The sequence below is a fragment of the Panonychus citri genome, unplaced genomic scaffold (assembly GCF_014898815.1).
Source record: "Panonychus citri isolate SS breed McGregor unplaced genomic scaffold, ASM1489881v1 Contig00083, whole genome shotgun sequence".
In the NCBI taxonomy this organism is placed as follows: Eukaryota; Metazoa; Arthropoda; class Arachnida; order Trombidiformes; family Tetranychidae; genus Panonychus; species Panonychus citri.
The window spans coordinates 152,724-166,130 of record NW_026515488.1 but is presented as its reverse complement, the minus strand read 5'-3'; the positions used below and the strand labels follow the sequence as shown (position 1 = coordinate 166,130).

Genomic DNA, 13,407 nt, shown 5'->3' with positions numbered 1-13,407 from the left:
TTTTGTTTGTTAATTACACCGAATCTTTTATTAAATTTATTAAATTAAACGAGTGTTTTGATATTTTGTACCATGTAAATGGTGTTTAATTTGACACCATTTACAATTTAGATAACATTAAATTATTTAATTGACTTTTTTTGCGCTTCTTCAATATTAATATTATTCATCATACATATTTACTTTAATATAGATTTTTGTTTTAATTTTTCTTTCGTTTTCTTTTGTTTTGTGTTTAACTTTCTTTTTTGTTTAATTTACCCGAAAATATAATTAGATCAATTTAGAATACGGCCTTTTCCTTTATGCTGAGGTCTCCATCCTTTAACTACTCCTGCTGATTTGGGTAGATTGATATCTAAATTCTGTATCAAACTAGCTAAACTTGAGTCTAAATCTCCTTTAATCAAACATCCAGTGTTTTGTGTTGACATTGGTGCAACTGAAGCCATTGCATTTGTATTAATTGTGCTATTATTTAATCCAGTAACAGAAGTGTTACTTTTCTGTGGTTGAAGTATATCACCAAAGGCATCAAATCCTGAAAAGTTAATTATAAAAGAAAAATTTGAAACAATTCCATTGAAACTATACGTTGATCATCAATAAGAACATGACCAATTTACCTGATGATGTATTTGAATTTGATGTTTGACCAAAAACAGCAGCAAAATTGGCATCAAAAACCATCGCATCTTTTACCGGTGCTGAAGAAACACCATTGGAAGACGAGGGTAAGGTTGAGGTAAGAGTTGAGTTCAAGGATGTGCCAGTATCCGCTAACCTGTAAACGAATGAACGTTGAGGGTAAGAAAAAAGAAGAAAATTAGTTTTTGTTAATCATAAATCAAATTAAATTGTTCTTACATAAGAAGATTCTCACTGGGTTTACTTGGAGCCACAACGGGCACGGTAGAGGTAAAATTGTTTGCGAATGTATCACTGTTATCAAACAGATCTAAAAGTATATCACTGGCTTTCTGTGCTACTACTGGAGTTAATTCAGGTTCCGGATCAGTTGGTGAACTGAGAAATGGATTAAATGGATTTGTAGATGATGTTGATTGATCTTGAATAGGTTTCTCCTGAAATTGAATTGAAGTCTGCTGTGAGTTGACCAATGACCAAAAATTAACGGTTATAAACAGCAACAGAGAAACAATAAATACAAAACGAAACACGCAAATAAATGTAAGAGCACGAATCAGTTTAAATGTAAGCCGGTAATTGTTTGTTTTCGTCACGCAAGAAAGAAAAAAAAATAATTAGTACATTGTAATTGGATAATTGAGAGAAAGAGAAGATGAAAGAAACGGTGTTAATTTGTATTCAAAAATCTTAAATTTTTCAATGAACTTTCATACTAACTTTTAATTGATTGATAAATTGAGCTTCTTCTTCGAGAGCTTTTTTAACCAAATCATCAATACCTCCTTCACTTGGTGGTTCAAAATTGGATAATGGCGTTGAAGTGGTTGAAACTCCTTGAGAAGAGTAGAAAGCTTCTTTTGTGCTGATGTTTTCATTATAACGAGATGATAATTTGACAGTGTGACCAGAAAACAATTTACATGAAAGAGAAAGAGAATAAAAAGATAAATTAATCGCTGATTTAAAGAGATTCATAATGATTAAATGACTTAAGTGCTTATAGCTTAAAGCATAAGAAAATAGGAAACTTTATCAACCATCATGATAGTTAAACTGAGTGAGTAAGAGAGATAGAGAGAGAGAAAGAGAAAATCATTCATGTTCAGTAGACCAGGTCAACAGGAAGGGATATTGGTTAATAAGGTAAGAAGATGATCAGGTTAGTGAGTAAGATGATGATGCAGAATAAGAGTGAAAGTGAACGTTGCAAATAAAAAGCCGAACGTTTCACTTTTCTTAATGGAAGCAAATAAACAATCAATAGAATTAATTCTCATTTGGTTTCAATGGTTAATTGATTGTCAAGATTAATCAATAAAACATATGAATAAGTTATGTAAATGCAAGCAAATTAGACGACAATTATAACTAAATGAATTAATTATAATTGTTATTTTGGTTATGTTGATATTTCATCGAGGTGAAGATGATCGTTAACTGTGTTCATTTGTGAAAAGTAATTAACTGAATAAACTGATTTTGGAAATGCTCAATCACAATTAGACATTCTAACCATATACAGAGTTAATTGTGGTTTTTATTTTTTTCTTCCCCACTTTGGTTCATCATCTGCTTCAAATCAAACTGAGCTGTGTCATCAACACAATCAATTACTGGTTCAACATTAATTAATTGATTTTCTGGTTGAAAATAACAGAAAAACTTAACATTAAATCATTCAGTCGAAGACTAAATAATAACAACGCTTAGAGAACAGTTAAATGCACACAACATCGCGATTTTCTGAACAAACCAACAATTAACTTCCTAATCTTCGCAGAGTGAAAATAATCAAATTTGATTACCTTTTGCCCTTCTTACCACCTTCTATAGCTTGAAGGTGTTGCTCAAGTGCCTCTAGAAGAGAGGAAGGTGCCTTGGTTAAATCTGGAATTTCACCTTTATCGATACCAACATTTTCAGCAACTTTTAAAAATTCAGCTACTCGGTCCATTCGAATGAGGAACTTTTTATATATCTCCAAAGCATCTCGACATTGTTTCTTGTTCATGTCGAAAAATTTTTCCAACAAATTGATTATTCCATCATTGTAACAAGCAAAAAGCCGAATCAGGTCTCTGAATAAGAGCATGAATGCTGCATTAATTACACCATTATTCAAATTATTTGCTGGACAATCAAATTCAAGTAGTCCATCGATTTGACTTTGTAATACAGCTAAAGTTTTAAGAAGCTTTTCCGAAGGCATAGTTCGTAAGAATCCATCTTCTTTTCCTCTCTTGATTTTAGCGAAATCGAATGCCACAGTTCGGTATGATAAAGCTTTCTCATTAATATACTTGGAATATCTTTTGATATAAGTTGACATGTCATAGCCTTTTAGGTTAGTCCTGTCAAGGAAATTATTCAACTGGAAGGTACAGTTATTAGACGCTAAGTACTGGGTGAAACGCTGAATCCAATTGGCCAAAAATAGGAAGAGAGAGAAAAAAATAAATATAATTAATAAGCAAATTGTACAAGGAGAAAACATTTCACAGGTAAGAGTCTGAATCAAAACGAGAGCTTAACGACAAACTTAACAACCTATTTTTTTATAACTAATGTTATTGAAACCGGCTTTTGATAAAAAAATAAAACCAGTAATCAAGATCTCAATATTAATTGGAAATAATAAATATATTTGATAGTGGGACGAAAGAGCAATTGTTTAGATCTAGATTGTTTGGTTGATAGAAAGTGAAGAAATTTTAACAACTAAAAAATATATGATCAACCTTACAATCAATTGATTTGTGTACAACATTTGTTTCAATAATCAAAAATCAAGGGGTGTTTTGTCCTATCTAATCAATTAGATTTAATCTAGCCCTTAATTTATTATCTGTTAAAATGAATCAAGATAAATCATCGTTATTACCTCATTCCCATAACACATAAGATAGTGTACAGTTATTAGTGCTTTGAAAACGACGACCCAAGAGCTATGGTTTGTCCGCTCGATCAGGAGATTTGCTAATTGTGGTATAGATACATTAGGTTCGTGGGTACATTGAAGTAAATCTGGAACAAGAGAAAAATAAACAAGAATATTAATTAGAGAATAAAAAAACAGTTCAGGAATAAGACAATCAGTTTTCATTGTTAAGGATTTTTTCCACTGGGTTGAACATGATTATCGAAGCAAATTGGAGCTGAATCTTGAGGATTGACCAAAGACTCTTTTAGCAACATGAGAACCGGTAAATGAAAGTAGAGGATAAATAATTGATTTCGTTCAGAGTAAAAGGCTATTAGATTACAAAAGCTTTTAGAATTGAGAAGGAGAGAGGGAGAGAGAACAGGCTCATGTTGTCAAAGTTATTGAGTTCAAAATGTCACAATTAGGGTAAAGTTAAACACTCACAGACTAATTATCTTCAAGAAACTTGGAGGTCACAACAATTTAATATTTTCTCATCATTGTTGAAAAGGGCTAACATTAAATAATAGGTAGGCTAAAATTCAATGACAGTTCAAAGTAACCATGAGCGGATGATGAAGATTCAGCAACCTCATTCTGACAAGAATATTAATAAACAGATAAAAAACAGCAGAATCAGAAGGAAGGAAAAAGAATATAACAAAAACAAAAGGAAAGACAGGAAAGATGGATAATTGGATATAAACACCTTATTCAGGTTGACATAAACATAGAGAAAGAGAGAAGGATGGTGAAGAAGAAGGAGAAAAGATGAAAAAATCTCATAGAATAACAATTATTGATGCAGTTCATCACTAGAGTTATAACCCTTTGACCTTTAACTGTTTCTTTTTCAACAAATATTCAATCTAAAGGTAAAGGTATTTTTCTTTTGCTTTCACTTTCTTCTTTTTCTTTTTTTTCATTCTCTTTGTCTTGTTGTTGTTATTGTTGTTGTTATTTGATTTTTTTCTGTAATTGTGGTGTTCATGATAGATGAAAATTTTCAGTTACTTACAATCTAAATGTTTCTTTTTAGGTCCAATAATTTCTTCCGTTGTTGCCTTACAAACAACTCGAGCCAATCCTTGTCCAGCAAGAGCATATCGGGCTGCGTTTAACCTATCATTTAATGTTTGTCCTTGTCCCGCTTTGGCCATTTCTTTGTAAATATTTTGATTATTTTAAATTAATTTAATTTAGTAAACTGTTTTTGTTGTAGTAGTAATAGTAAGGTGAATAGAAGATTAAATTATTTAAAAGGTCCAGACAGACAGAGAAGAAGAGAAGAAGAGAAAAGGAGAGACTGTAGTAAGTTGAATCACTGGAATAAGGATAGTGTAGTAGTAGAAGTTTAAACCAAACCAACAATATACATAGAAATAAACGAGAAGAAAATACTAAGATGAGTTTGTAGAATAATTAAAACGAGAAAATCGCCTGAAAGAGATAAACCAAATAAAAAACAAAAAGAGATACAAAAAATAGATTAATATAAAAAATGAACAGAAATCCAATGTACAACAGAAGCAAATATTGAATAGAATGAAATGAGAAAAAAAAGAGAGAGGAAGAGAGTGAGTCAGGTAGAGAGACACAAAGAGAGAGAGATAGAGAGAGAGAGAGAGAGAGAGAGAGAGAGAGAGAAGAAAAAGAAGAGGAAGAAGAAGAAGAGAAAGAGAATAAGAGAATGAGAGGAGGATAAAAAAGACTGAAGGTTCAAGATAAACCAAGAGAAGAAGATGATGATGACGATGATGATGAAGTAAAAAGAGAAAAACGAATGATATTAAAAAAAATAAAGAAAGAAAAAAATAAATAAAATCAATCATATAGAGAGAGAGAGAAAGTAATAGTTACCTAAATAGTAAAATCCAACGACGATACCAAAGACAAAACACACAAACACAGAGAAGAAAAAAAAAGAAAACCAATGAATCTTCCTAATCAAAGATGAATTAATTTCGTTTTGAATGACACAAAGAGAGAAAAAGAAACAATTTAAATTAATATAATCATAATTGGGAGAGAAATTTGATTACGAAGTGAGAGAGGAGAAAAAGAAAATAATAAAAAGAGACTCAGAGGAAGATGAAAGAAAGAGAATGAAACAAGATTAGTTTCGAACTTAACCGCTGTGTCGCTACCATCAAATTCTTTTTTTCATAGAATAGAATTTGTTTTTTATTCTTTTCCATCAGATGTTGATTGTAATTCTATGGAAACTTGACCAAGTGACCAGACTCAATTCGTTGTTAAATGGACATTAAATTTAATATTCTTTTTATCATTAAGTTTCTTCTTCATCTCTGCTGATTTACCTTTTCTCTTCTTCTTCGTCTTCTTTTTGTGTATCAACTTTAATGTTAACTGATTTTAAGTAGAAAGGTAAGTAGACAGAGAAAGTTGGAGATTTTTTTTTTCCTTCTTTTTTTGTATTGATCGCTTCAAGCTGGTAATCATTTGGAATTAATTAATTATGATTTATATCTTAACCTTAACCTCGTTTAATTGTGCTTAATATTGATGGTTAATAACAACTACTCAATGAATATCAACATTTTCACTTGAGCCTTTTAACTGTGTGTTGATTATGATGACTGTTTAACATTTTTGATTATTGGGATACCAAATTTTCATTGTTTTTCTCAGTGTGTTTTAAATTTAGTTAAACAACAATTGGATCAATAGACTGAAGAATTAACGACTTGATTGTTTATATTATGTGTACTTTATATCGATCAATCTACTTGATTCTTTCAGTTTACTCTCTTGTCGTGATGTTCAATCAACTTTGATTATTTTAACATGATAATTATGATATAAGATTAACCTTTTTAAAATGTTATCTTATTTACTGAATTAATTGTCTATTGTAACAAAATTCAAAGTCTTAGACAATTAATTATTTAAACAGTCGTAAAGAAAAACGTAAGACTAATTGTTCAATGATCAACATTTATTATTCAAATCAGAGGTAAAGTTATAAAGAGTAAATTTAACAAAAATACAAATTGATAAGTAATTAAATTAAGATTGACAAAAGTTTCATTGTAAACGATTTAGACAGTAAATTGTGAGAACGTTTTACTTTCTCTTTTTACTGTTAATTGTTAAGATTAAACGGGTTACTGATTAATCAAAGTTTCTCGGCCAAGGTTGATTACAATTGAGTGAACAAAGTCTAACAATTGATCAATTTTCATCATTTTTTTTTCTCAACTATTACTTTCAATCAACAGTTTCCATTTTCACCATATTCATTGGAGCTGAAAGCGTTGGATCTGTGGAAACCATTGGTCAAGATTATTTTGCTGGACAATTAAATCAAAAGGATTCGATGAGAAAAACATATATTGGATATATGAGAATTGTTGATAATTATAAAAAATAGTAGATTAATTTTTAAGTTGATCATTGGTGATATTCAATTTACTTTAAGGATTACAAATTCCCTCGTTGTTTTTGTAACCTTTCAACGGCTTCGTAAAGAGCTTGGACATTTCCAGCACCGAAACCAGAATGATTGTTTCGTTGAATAATTTCGAGGTAACTTGTTGGTCGATCAAAAAGTGGTTTACCAAATAACTGGAGGATATAACCATTTTCATTGAAATCGCAAAGGATTTGCAGTTTTTCCAGTGTATCGATTGATTCTTTTATTGAGATTTTAGATGAATCTAAACGTTGTCGTAATTTATCATAATAACTTGATGGAATTTCAAGAAATTGGACTCCCCGAGCCCTAAGGCCAGTTACCGTTGCAACAATATTATCTGTTCGAAGGGCAAGATGTTGAATTCCCGATCCATTGTTATACTTTAAGAATTCATGTAATTGGGATAATTTATCTTCAGCCGATGGTGCGACTAAATTGATTATTACATCTTTGGACTTATTAGCGACAATGACCATGTTCAAGCGACTTTTATCCGTTTTAACTTTAAAGTCATCTACAGAGTAAAAAGTTTCCAGGCCTAATTTACTGTAATAATCGAAAGCTTTTTCTAATTGTCCAGCATTAAGAACCGGAACAAAATGGTCAATAACTTTGAATGATACTCGATATTCTGGTGAAATGTCCAGTGGCTCATCGAAATTTTTTGATTCAAGAGGAGGATGAAAAGAAGGTAGAAATGTACCCGAGTAACGAGTTCGTTCAATTAGTGTGTGTGTAATATCACCGAAAGGTGAAATAACGGCCATTCTAACGGAACCATGTTGATCACTTTCTGTCCAAGGTTGACGGATAATTTCAACTCCATTTGTGACCAATTTGTTTAAATAATTATCCAAACAATCAACCGTAAAGGCGACATCTTTAACCATATCACCTCTAGAGGAAACAATTGACCAAAGGTCACCCGAACCATATTGATAAGTTGAACATAAAACCAACACAACGTCACCTTGGGAAACAACATATGAGCACATTGATCGGCTTCCAGTTTCCAAACCCTTATAACCAATTAACTTGAATCCAAAGAAACGAGTAAAATAAGCGGCCGCATATTTGGCGTTTGAAACATAGAAAGTTACATGATCGATACTAATTATTCCCGATTGTTTACTTAATTCAGTTATTTTATTTACTTGAGTGACGACCATTTTTGAACCTTTGGTTTATTTTTCGTTGATTGATAAAAGTTTCACGAAAGTTACGCACCAATAACGGCCACCAGAAAGATGCAGAACACAAAGGGAATCACAAAATTCAATTAATAATTTAAAGGTAAGAAATTAAATCAAATTAAATATTCAAAGGACACACAGAGAGGTTGTAACAATTTAAGTTGAAACCCTTTCTTTTGAGATTTATCGATTTCAAATCAAATGAAATGTTGAATTTTCAGATGATTAAGAACGAAAATTTTTTCGTTTCTTGTCAACAATCAATTTGATTATAACAAAGTTAATCAGTCTTTTAAGGCCAACTAGTTTGTCAATTGTTTGACACGTTGGGTTAAATCAATTTAAAGCAATTTTTATCTTAAAAATTGAATGATTATCACCAGTCTGGCTACACCCATGCCGATTAACCCTCTCTTGATTTCACAATTAAGTGTCTTGCATAATATACTTAATTAAATCATGACTAAGGAAATGTTGATCACGAAGACAACATAAGATTTTAAGAATCAACATTGAAAAAGAAAAGTGAATTTCTGATCATTTTATTGAATTATCTTTCTTTTTCATTTGATTTCGTAAATGATCAACAACTCATCCTTATTGTCGAGTTGATTATGGATGGTAACAAAATTAAATTAGTTACATATTCTTGGGCAATAAATCAGTTAAGCGACACTCAGAACGTGCAAAGATAACCAAATATAAATATAACTCTTCATTATAGAGATTATCTTATATTTGAGACGAAAACAATTTAATCATAAATGTTGAAATCGTTCTAACGGTTGATTGTTGTGATTAACCAAAGTTTCTTGGTCAAGGTCCATTAAAACTGAGCAAGAAAAACTTTGACAATCGATTTAATTTCAATACATTTGGTTTTCTGTCACTTTTTTTACCTTTAGTTGATCTTTGAACATCTGATTACTGTTGATTATCAAGTTGATTAAGTAGTTAATCAATTGATTACTATAAATATTTGTACTTTGATAACTTTGTTAATCAAAACATTCTAAGATTTGATTTAACTGAAATTTTCTTGTTCGTAATTATTTAACTTGCATTGGTATTCATCTTACAGTAATTAGTATATTAATTAAAGAATCAAATACATGTATTACATGTGTTCAATTATTCACAGAATAGATTATTTTATATTAATTTCTCATGATATTTGCTGTTTTCAATTGATTTTCAAGTTAAAATCACAATCAGAAACGCACAAGTTAATTTTTTCAAACTACAATAAAACAACAAAAGGAAATGAATTAAATTAAATGTCCAGTAATTAAGTAACACGGTCAAAGTATTTACATGTTCAATTAGTATTGAATTAGCATAGCTGAGGTTATAGCAATTAAAAGTAATGATTATTGTTGATTGACTGAATGATAAGGATTAGATAATTGTTGATCTATTTGCGTTTTTTGTTTCGATTTTCATCTCATTGGTACGGTTAATTTTAGGAATATCTCTTAGTAAGAGCAGGAATGTAGTTAATTGTTGTTAAGATTTGAACACTTTGATCAACTTTGCAAACAAAACTTTTTTTTTCTCTTTAATTGTAATTGCATTTTCCTGGATTCATTGGGATTACGTTGATTCCATCCAAGGTATTGCGATTGAAATTAAATTGAATTATTTCCATATTGGTAAAATTAAAATCTTGGTTAGCTTTTGATAATCGTCTATTTATTGATTGGATGACTAATTTTTATGCTTAATTGCAAGGTTGCATTGAAGGTGATTGTATTACTGTTGAGTCTAAGGAAGTGCCAGTGTCAGCTAACCTGTTGTTTCAATTGAAGGATAAAAAAAGAAACACAATTGATTAGTTAATTGATATAAATTGTATCATATAATTGAGATCTTACATCAAGAGATCATCACTTGGTTTACTTGTGGCCACAACGGGAGCATTAGTGGTCGCGGGTGTTTCGATACTGTCAAACAAATCTAAAAGGATACCACTGGTTGGTGCTGCTGGTGTTGGTTCAGGCTCAGGTTCCGTTGGTGAACTGAGAAAAGGATTAAAAGGATTCGTAGAGGATTTCGGTTGATCTTGAACAGTTTTCGGCTGAGATTGAATTGATGTTTGCTGTCAATTTGACAATTTAAAGAAGAAATTTAAACAAAATTAGAAGAGTTAATTTTTTGACAATAAACTATCAATTTCTTTCAAATTGTTACTTACTTTCAATTTATTTATTAACTGAGTTTCGTCTTCAACCGGTTTTTTAACCGCTTCGTTTTTGGCTCCTTCGGTTTGTGGTTGTTGTGGTGGTGGCTCAGGATTTGATGAGGTTACAGGAGCAGTGGTACTACTATTGGTGTTTGTTGTTCCTTGGGAAGAAGGTGTAGTATCTTTGGTGCTGATATCATCAAGATAATGATTTGATAATCAAGAGAAAAAGCAGAAATATTAATTAATAATACAAAAAAGAAATTGAAAAAAAGTTCAATTTAGCTCTGAGCGAGAGAAACTTCCTGTTGACAAGGGAGGGAAAACAGGAAGTTAAGATGAAACATCAAACATTGAAAAATGAGATTATTTTTTTCAAATGATTACTGAATTTGTTATTAACGATAATTGAATATAAATGATTACCTTTTGCCTTTTTTATTACCCTCCAAAGTTGCTAAATGTGCCTCGAGTGCCTCCAATAAAGAGGAAGGTGCCTTGGTTAAATCTGGAATTTCACCTTTATCGATGCCAATGTTTTCGGCAACTTTTAAAAATTCACCAACTTTATCCATTCGAATGAGAAACTTTTTATAAATTTCCAAAGCATCTCGACATTGTTTCTTGTTCATGGAGAAAAATTTTTCCAACAAATTGATTATTCCATCATTGTAACATGCGAAAAGTCTGATAAGATCTTTAAAAAGAAGCATAAATGCTCCCTTTATGACACCATTGGTCAGGTTATTTACTGGACAATCAAATTCGAGGAGAGCGTCAACTTGATTCTGCAGAACAGATAATGTTTTAAGAAGCTTTTCTGAAGGCATAGTCCTCAGGACACCATCTTCTTTTCCTCTCTTGATTTTAGCGAAATCGAATGCCACAGTTCGGTATGATAAAGCTTTATCATTGATATACTTGGAATATCTTTTGATATAAGTTGACATGTCAAAGCCTTTTTGATTACTTCTATCAAGAAAGTCACCTAACTGAAATTGACAATTATTAGAGGCCAAATACTGAGTGAAACGCTGAATGCAATTAAATAAAGAGAAGATAAATTTCATATTAGCAATCATTTTTGTTGGATAAAATTTTTTACAAAGTATCTAATTATTACCTCATTTCCATAACACATCAAATGATGTACAGTTATGAGAGCTTTAAAAACGACAACCCAAGAAGTATGGTTTGTCCTCTCGATCAGGAGATTTGCTAATTGTGGTATAGATACATTAGGTTCGTGGGTACACTGAAGTAAATCTGAAAAATAAAATAAGATAATAACAATATTGAGTTAATTGAATCTGAATTTGAGACAATCAATTAGATTTCATTAAGATGCATATGGAAATAGAGGGATTTTCCATGGAGTTTTTCAAGTAAAATACAAAACCGTTATGATGAGAAGGTTGATATGCATGATTACTTTTTCAAGAAGAGGAATATCAATAATTTACAATAGAATTACTCTTGAAAAGAGAAAGGATTCAACAGAAAAAAGGGTAGGGCAAAAGAGAGAGAGAGAGAGATTGTGATGGAAAAGACCGAGTGAGTATTATTATGGGGAATTATGATGTAATACTTACAATCTAAATGTTTCTTTTTAGGTCCAATAATTTCTTCCGTTGTTGCCTTACAAACAACTCGAGCCAATCCTTGTCCAGCAAGAGCATATCGGGCTGCGTTTAACCTATCATTTAATGTTTGTCCTTGTCCTGCTTTGGCCATTTCTGGGAAAATGTCGATTTAGTAATCGATTTAAGGAGAAAGGATTACAATCGCCAGAAAGATATTGATGAATAAAGATGGAGGAGTATAATGAAGAGAAAAGTAACACCAATTGTTATTTCAGCGCGAACACTGGTCACCTGAAAAAGAAGAAGACAATAAATGGTTGAGAGAATTGATGAGATAATGTTGACATAAAAATAGATTTGAACTTGGGATTGTTAATAAAGAAAATGAAGTGAGAGTGAGTGAGAAAGTGAAAGAGGATAAAGAGACAAAGATATGGAACAGAAGCTTTTGCATAACAAGGGATAAAGAGAAAGAAAAAAAAATTAGTATTTAGAGAGAAAGAAAGAGAGGGAAAGAGAAAAGAATTAAATTATTGGAGAAAAATATGAAACCAGAATAATTTTTCTATAGAAAATGATAGTTACCCTAACGAGTTAAGAAAACAAAGAGAGAACAGTCAAATCTCTTATAGTATTATGGGAACGGAGATTGAAATTTAAGATAATCAACATTGAAAGAAAATTAATTTGATTCTAATCTAAATCACAAAATGAATCATCAAAAAAGAAAAGGGATTAACTGAAAAGAGAAAGAAAAATCCAAGACAAGTGAAGTAATTGAACCTTTGATTGGGCGCCATTAAAGTCTATTTTGTTACCATTTCTATTGTCTCATCTTTATGGATTCACTTATGAGTTAATTTTTCTCCTTCTAATTAATTAATCTAATTAATCTGTGTACGTGTTCACCCAATAATCACTGGTCTTGACCTTTTCTCTCTTCAACAATGTAACATTAAGAGTTTTTTTTCTCTGTATTTGGTTAATTAACAAAAGAAATTGGTTATTGTTTTCTTACCTTTTTTGTTCTCTTTGTGGTCACTTTAATCTCCTTTGATTAATTATTGTTTCCGATTATCCATTTGTTGATTAATTACTTTAATCTATCAGTTAAATTGAAAGGAAATTTAAATACACAAATTAAAGAGAAAATGTCAAGTGACAAGAGAAAGAGTAAAATGAAGACTGGTTAATGTTGTCAAGATGGAAAAGAGAATAATTTTGTTCTATTCTCTTTCTTTTCTTCTCTTTCTATTTGATGTTCTTTCTGCTGCTTCTCAGATTCTGAATTGAGAATATCATGAAAATATTGGAATTCGTGGTGAAAAAAGACTGAGAAGAAAAGAGAAGACACAAAATGTAGACAGAGAAACGAAAAAGTGAAAAATATGAAAAAAAATTTTCAGAGTAAATGGATGAAAAGATTTTTAATTGTT

General features: G+C 30.8%; 3 protein-coding genes across 6 annotated transcripts; all 3 read right to left on the bottom strand.

The window, feature by feature from the left end:
- Positions 1 to 55: 55 nt before the first annotated feature.
- LOC128387369 (phosphatidylinositol-binding clathrin assembly protein LAP-like) lies at positions 56 to 5,628 on the bottom strand. 3 transcript variants are annotated; one of them, XM_053346564.1, is made up of 8 exons: positions 5,435 to 5,628; positions 4,593 to 5,014; positions 3,533 to 3,675; positions 2,457 to 3,064; positions 1,369 to 1,513; positions 868 to 1,103; positions 627 to 784; positions 56 to 541 (listed from the first exon to the last, which is right to left on the bottom strand). In XM_053346564.1, exons 2-8 carry the CDS (start codon positions 4,732 to 4,734, stop codon positions 279 to 281), a joined length of 1,695 nt encoding a protein of 564 aa, XP_053202539.1. In that variant the 5' UTR covers positions 4,735 to 5,014; positions 5,435 to 5,628; the 3' UTR covers positions 56 to 278. The 3 variants fall into 3 exon arrangements, with proteins under 3 accessions (XP_053202539.1, XP_053202537.1, XP_053202538.1); XM_053346562.1 differs by having other exon boundaries at positions 868 to 1,106; positions 5,435 to 5,626; XM_053346563.1 differs by lacking the exon at positions 5,435 to 5,628 and having other exon boundaries at positions 868 to 1,106; positions 4,593 to 5,117.
- An 887-nt stretch (positions 5,629 to 6,515) lies between these two features.
- On the bottom strand, positions 6,516 to 8,643 carry LOC128387376 (4-hydroxyphenylpyruvate dioxygenase-like). Its single transcript, XM_053346573.1, has one exon. It carries the CDS (start codon positions 8,180 to 8,182, stop codon positions 7,019 to 7,021), a length of 1,164 nt encoding a protein of 387 aa, XP_053202548.1. The 5' UTR covers positions 8,183 to 8,643; the 3' UTR covers positions 6,516 to 7,018.
- Positions 8,644 to 9,327: 684 nt separating this feature from the next.
- Positions 9,328 to 13,309, bottom strand: LOC128387374 (phosphatidylinositol-binding clathrin assembly protein LAP-like). Of its 2 annotated transcripts, none has more exons than XM_053346570.1 (7): positions 12,990 to 13,309; positions 11,981 to 12,262; positions 11,512 to 11,654; positions 10,815 to 11,422; positions 10,401 to 10,578; positions 10,081 to 10,304; positions 9,328 to 9,996 (listed from the first exon to the last, which is right to left on the bottom strand). In XM_053346570.1, exons 2-7 carry the CDS (start codon positions 12,120 to 12,122, stop codon positions 9,927 to 9,929), a joined length of 1,365 nt encoding a protein of 454 aa, XP_053202545.1. In that variant the 5' UTR covers positions 12,123 to 12,262; positions 12,990 to 13,309; the 3' UTR covers positions 9,328 to 9,926. The 2 variants fall into 2 exon arrangements, with proteins under 2 accessions (XP_053202545.1, XP_053202546.1); XM_053346571.1 differs by lacking the exon at positions 12,990 to 13,309 and adding an exon at positions 12,557 to 12,773.
- Positions 13,310 to 13,407: the final 98 nt, after the last annotated feature.

What these genes read in the sequence shown, in the direction of transcription:
- LOC128387369 (XM_053346562.1), bottom strand. Translation starts at nt 4,734, where the DNA reads ATGGCCAAAGCGGGACAAGGACAAACATTAAATGATAGGTTAAACGCA. An exon ending in TTATGTGTTATGGGAATGAG is followed by an intron (nt 3,065 to 3,532) that starts GTAATAACGATG and finishes AATTGGATTCAG; the next exon opens with CGTTTCACCCAGTACTTAGC. An exon ending in GGTGGTAAGAAGGGCAAAAG is followed by an intron (nt 1,514 to 2,456) that starts GTAATCAAATTT and finishes TGAAAACATCAG; the next exon opens with CACAAAAGAAGCTTTCTACT.
- LOC128387376 (XM_053346573.1), bottom strand. Translation starts at nt 8,182, where the DNA reads ATGGTCGTCACTCAAGTAAATAAAATAACTGAATTAAGTAAACAATCG.
- LOC128387374 (XM_053346570.1), bottom strand. Translation starts at nt 12,122, where the DNA reads ATGGCCAAAGCAGGACAAGGACAAACATTAAATGATAGGTTAAACGCA. An exon ending in TGATGTGTTATGGAAATGAG is followed by an intron (nt 11,423 to 11,511) that starts GTAATAATTAGA and finishes AATTGCATTCAG; the next exon opens with CGTTTCACTCAGTATTTGGC. An exon ending in GGTAATAAAAAAGGCAAAAG is followed by an intron (nt 10,579 to 10,814) that starts GTAATCATTTAT and finishes TGATGATATCAG; the next exon opens with CACCAAAGATACTACACCTT.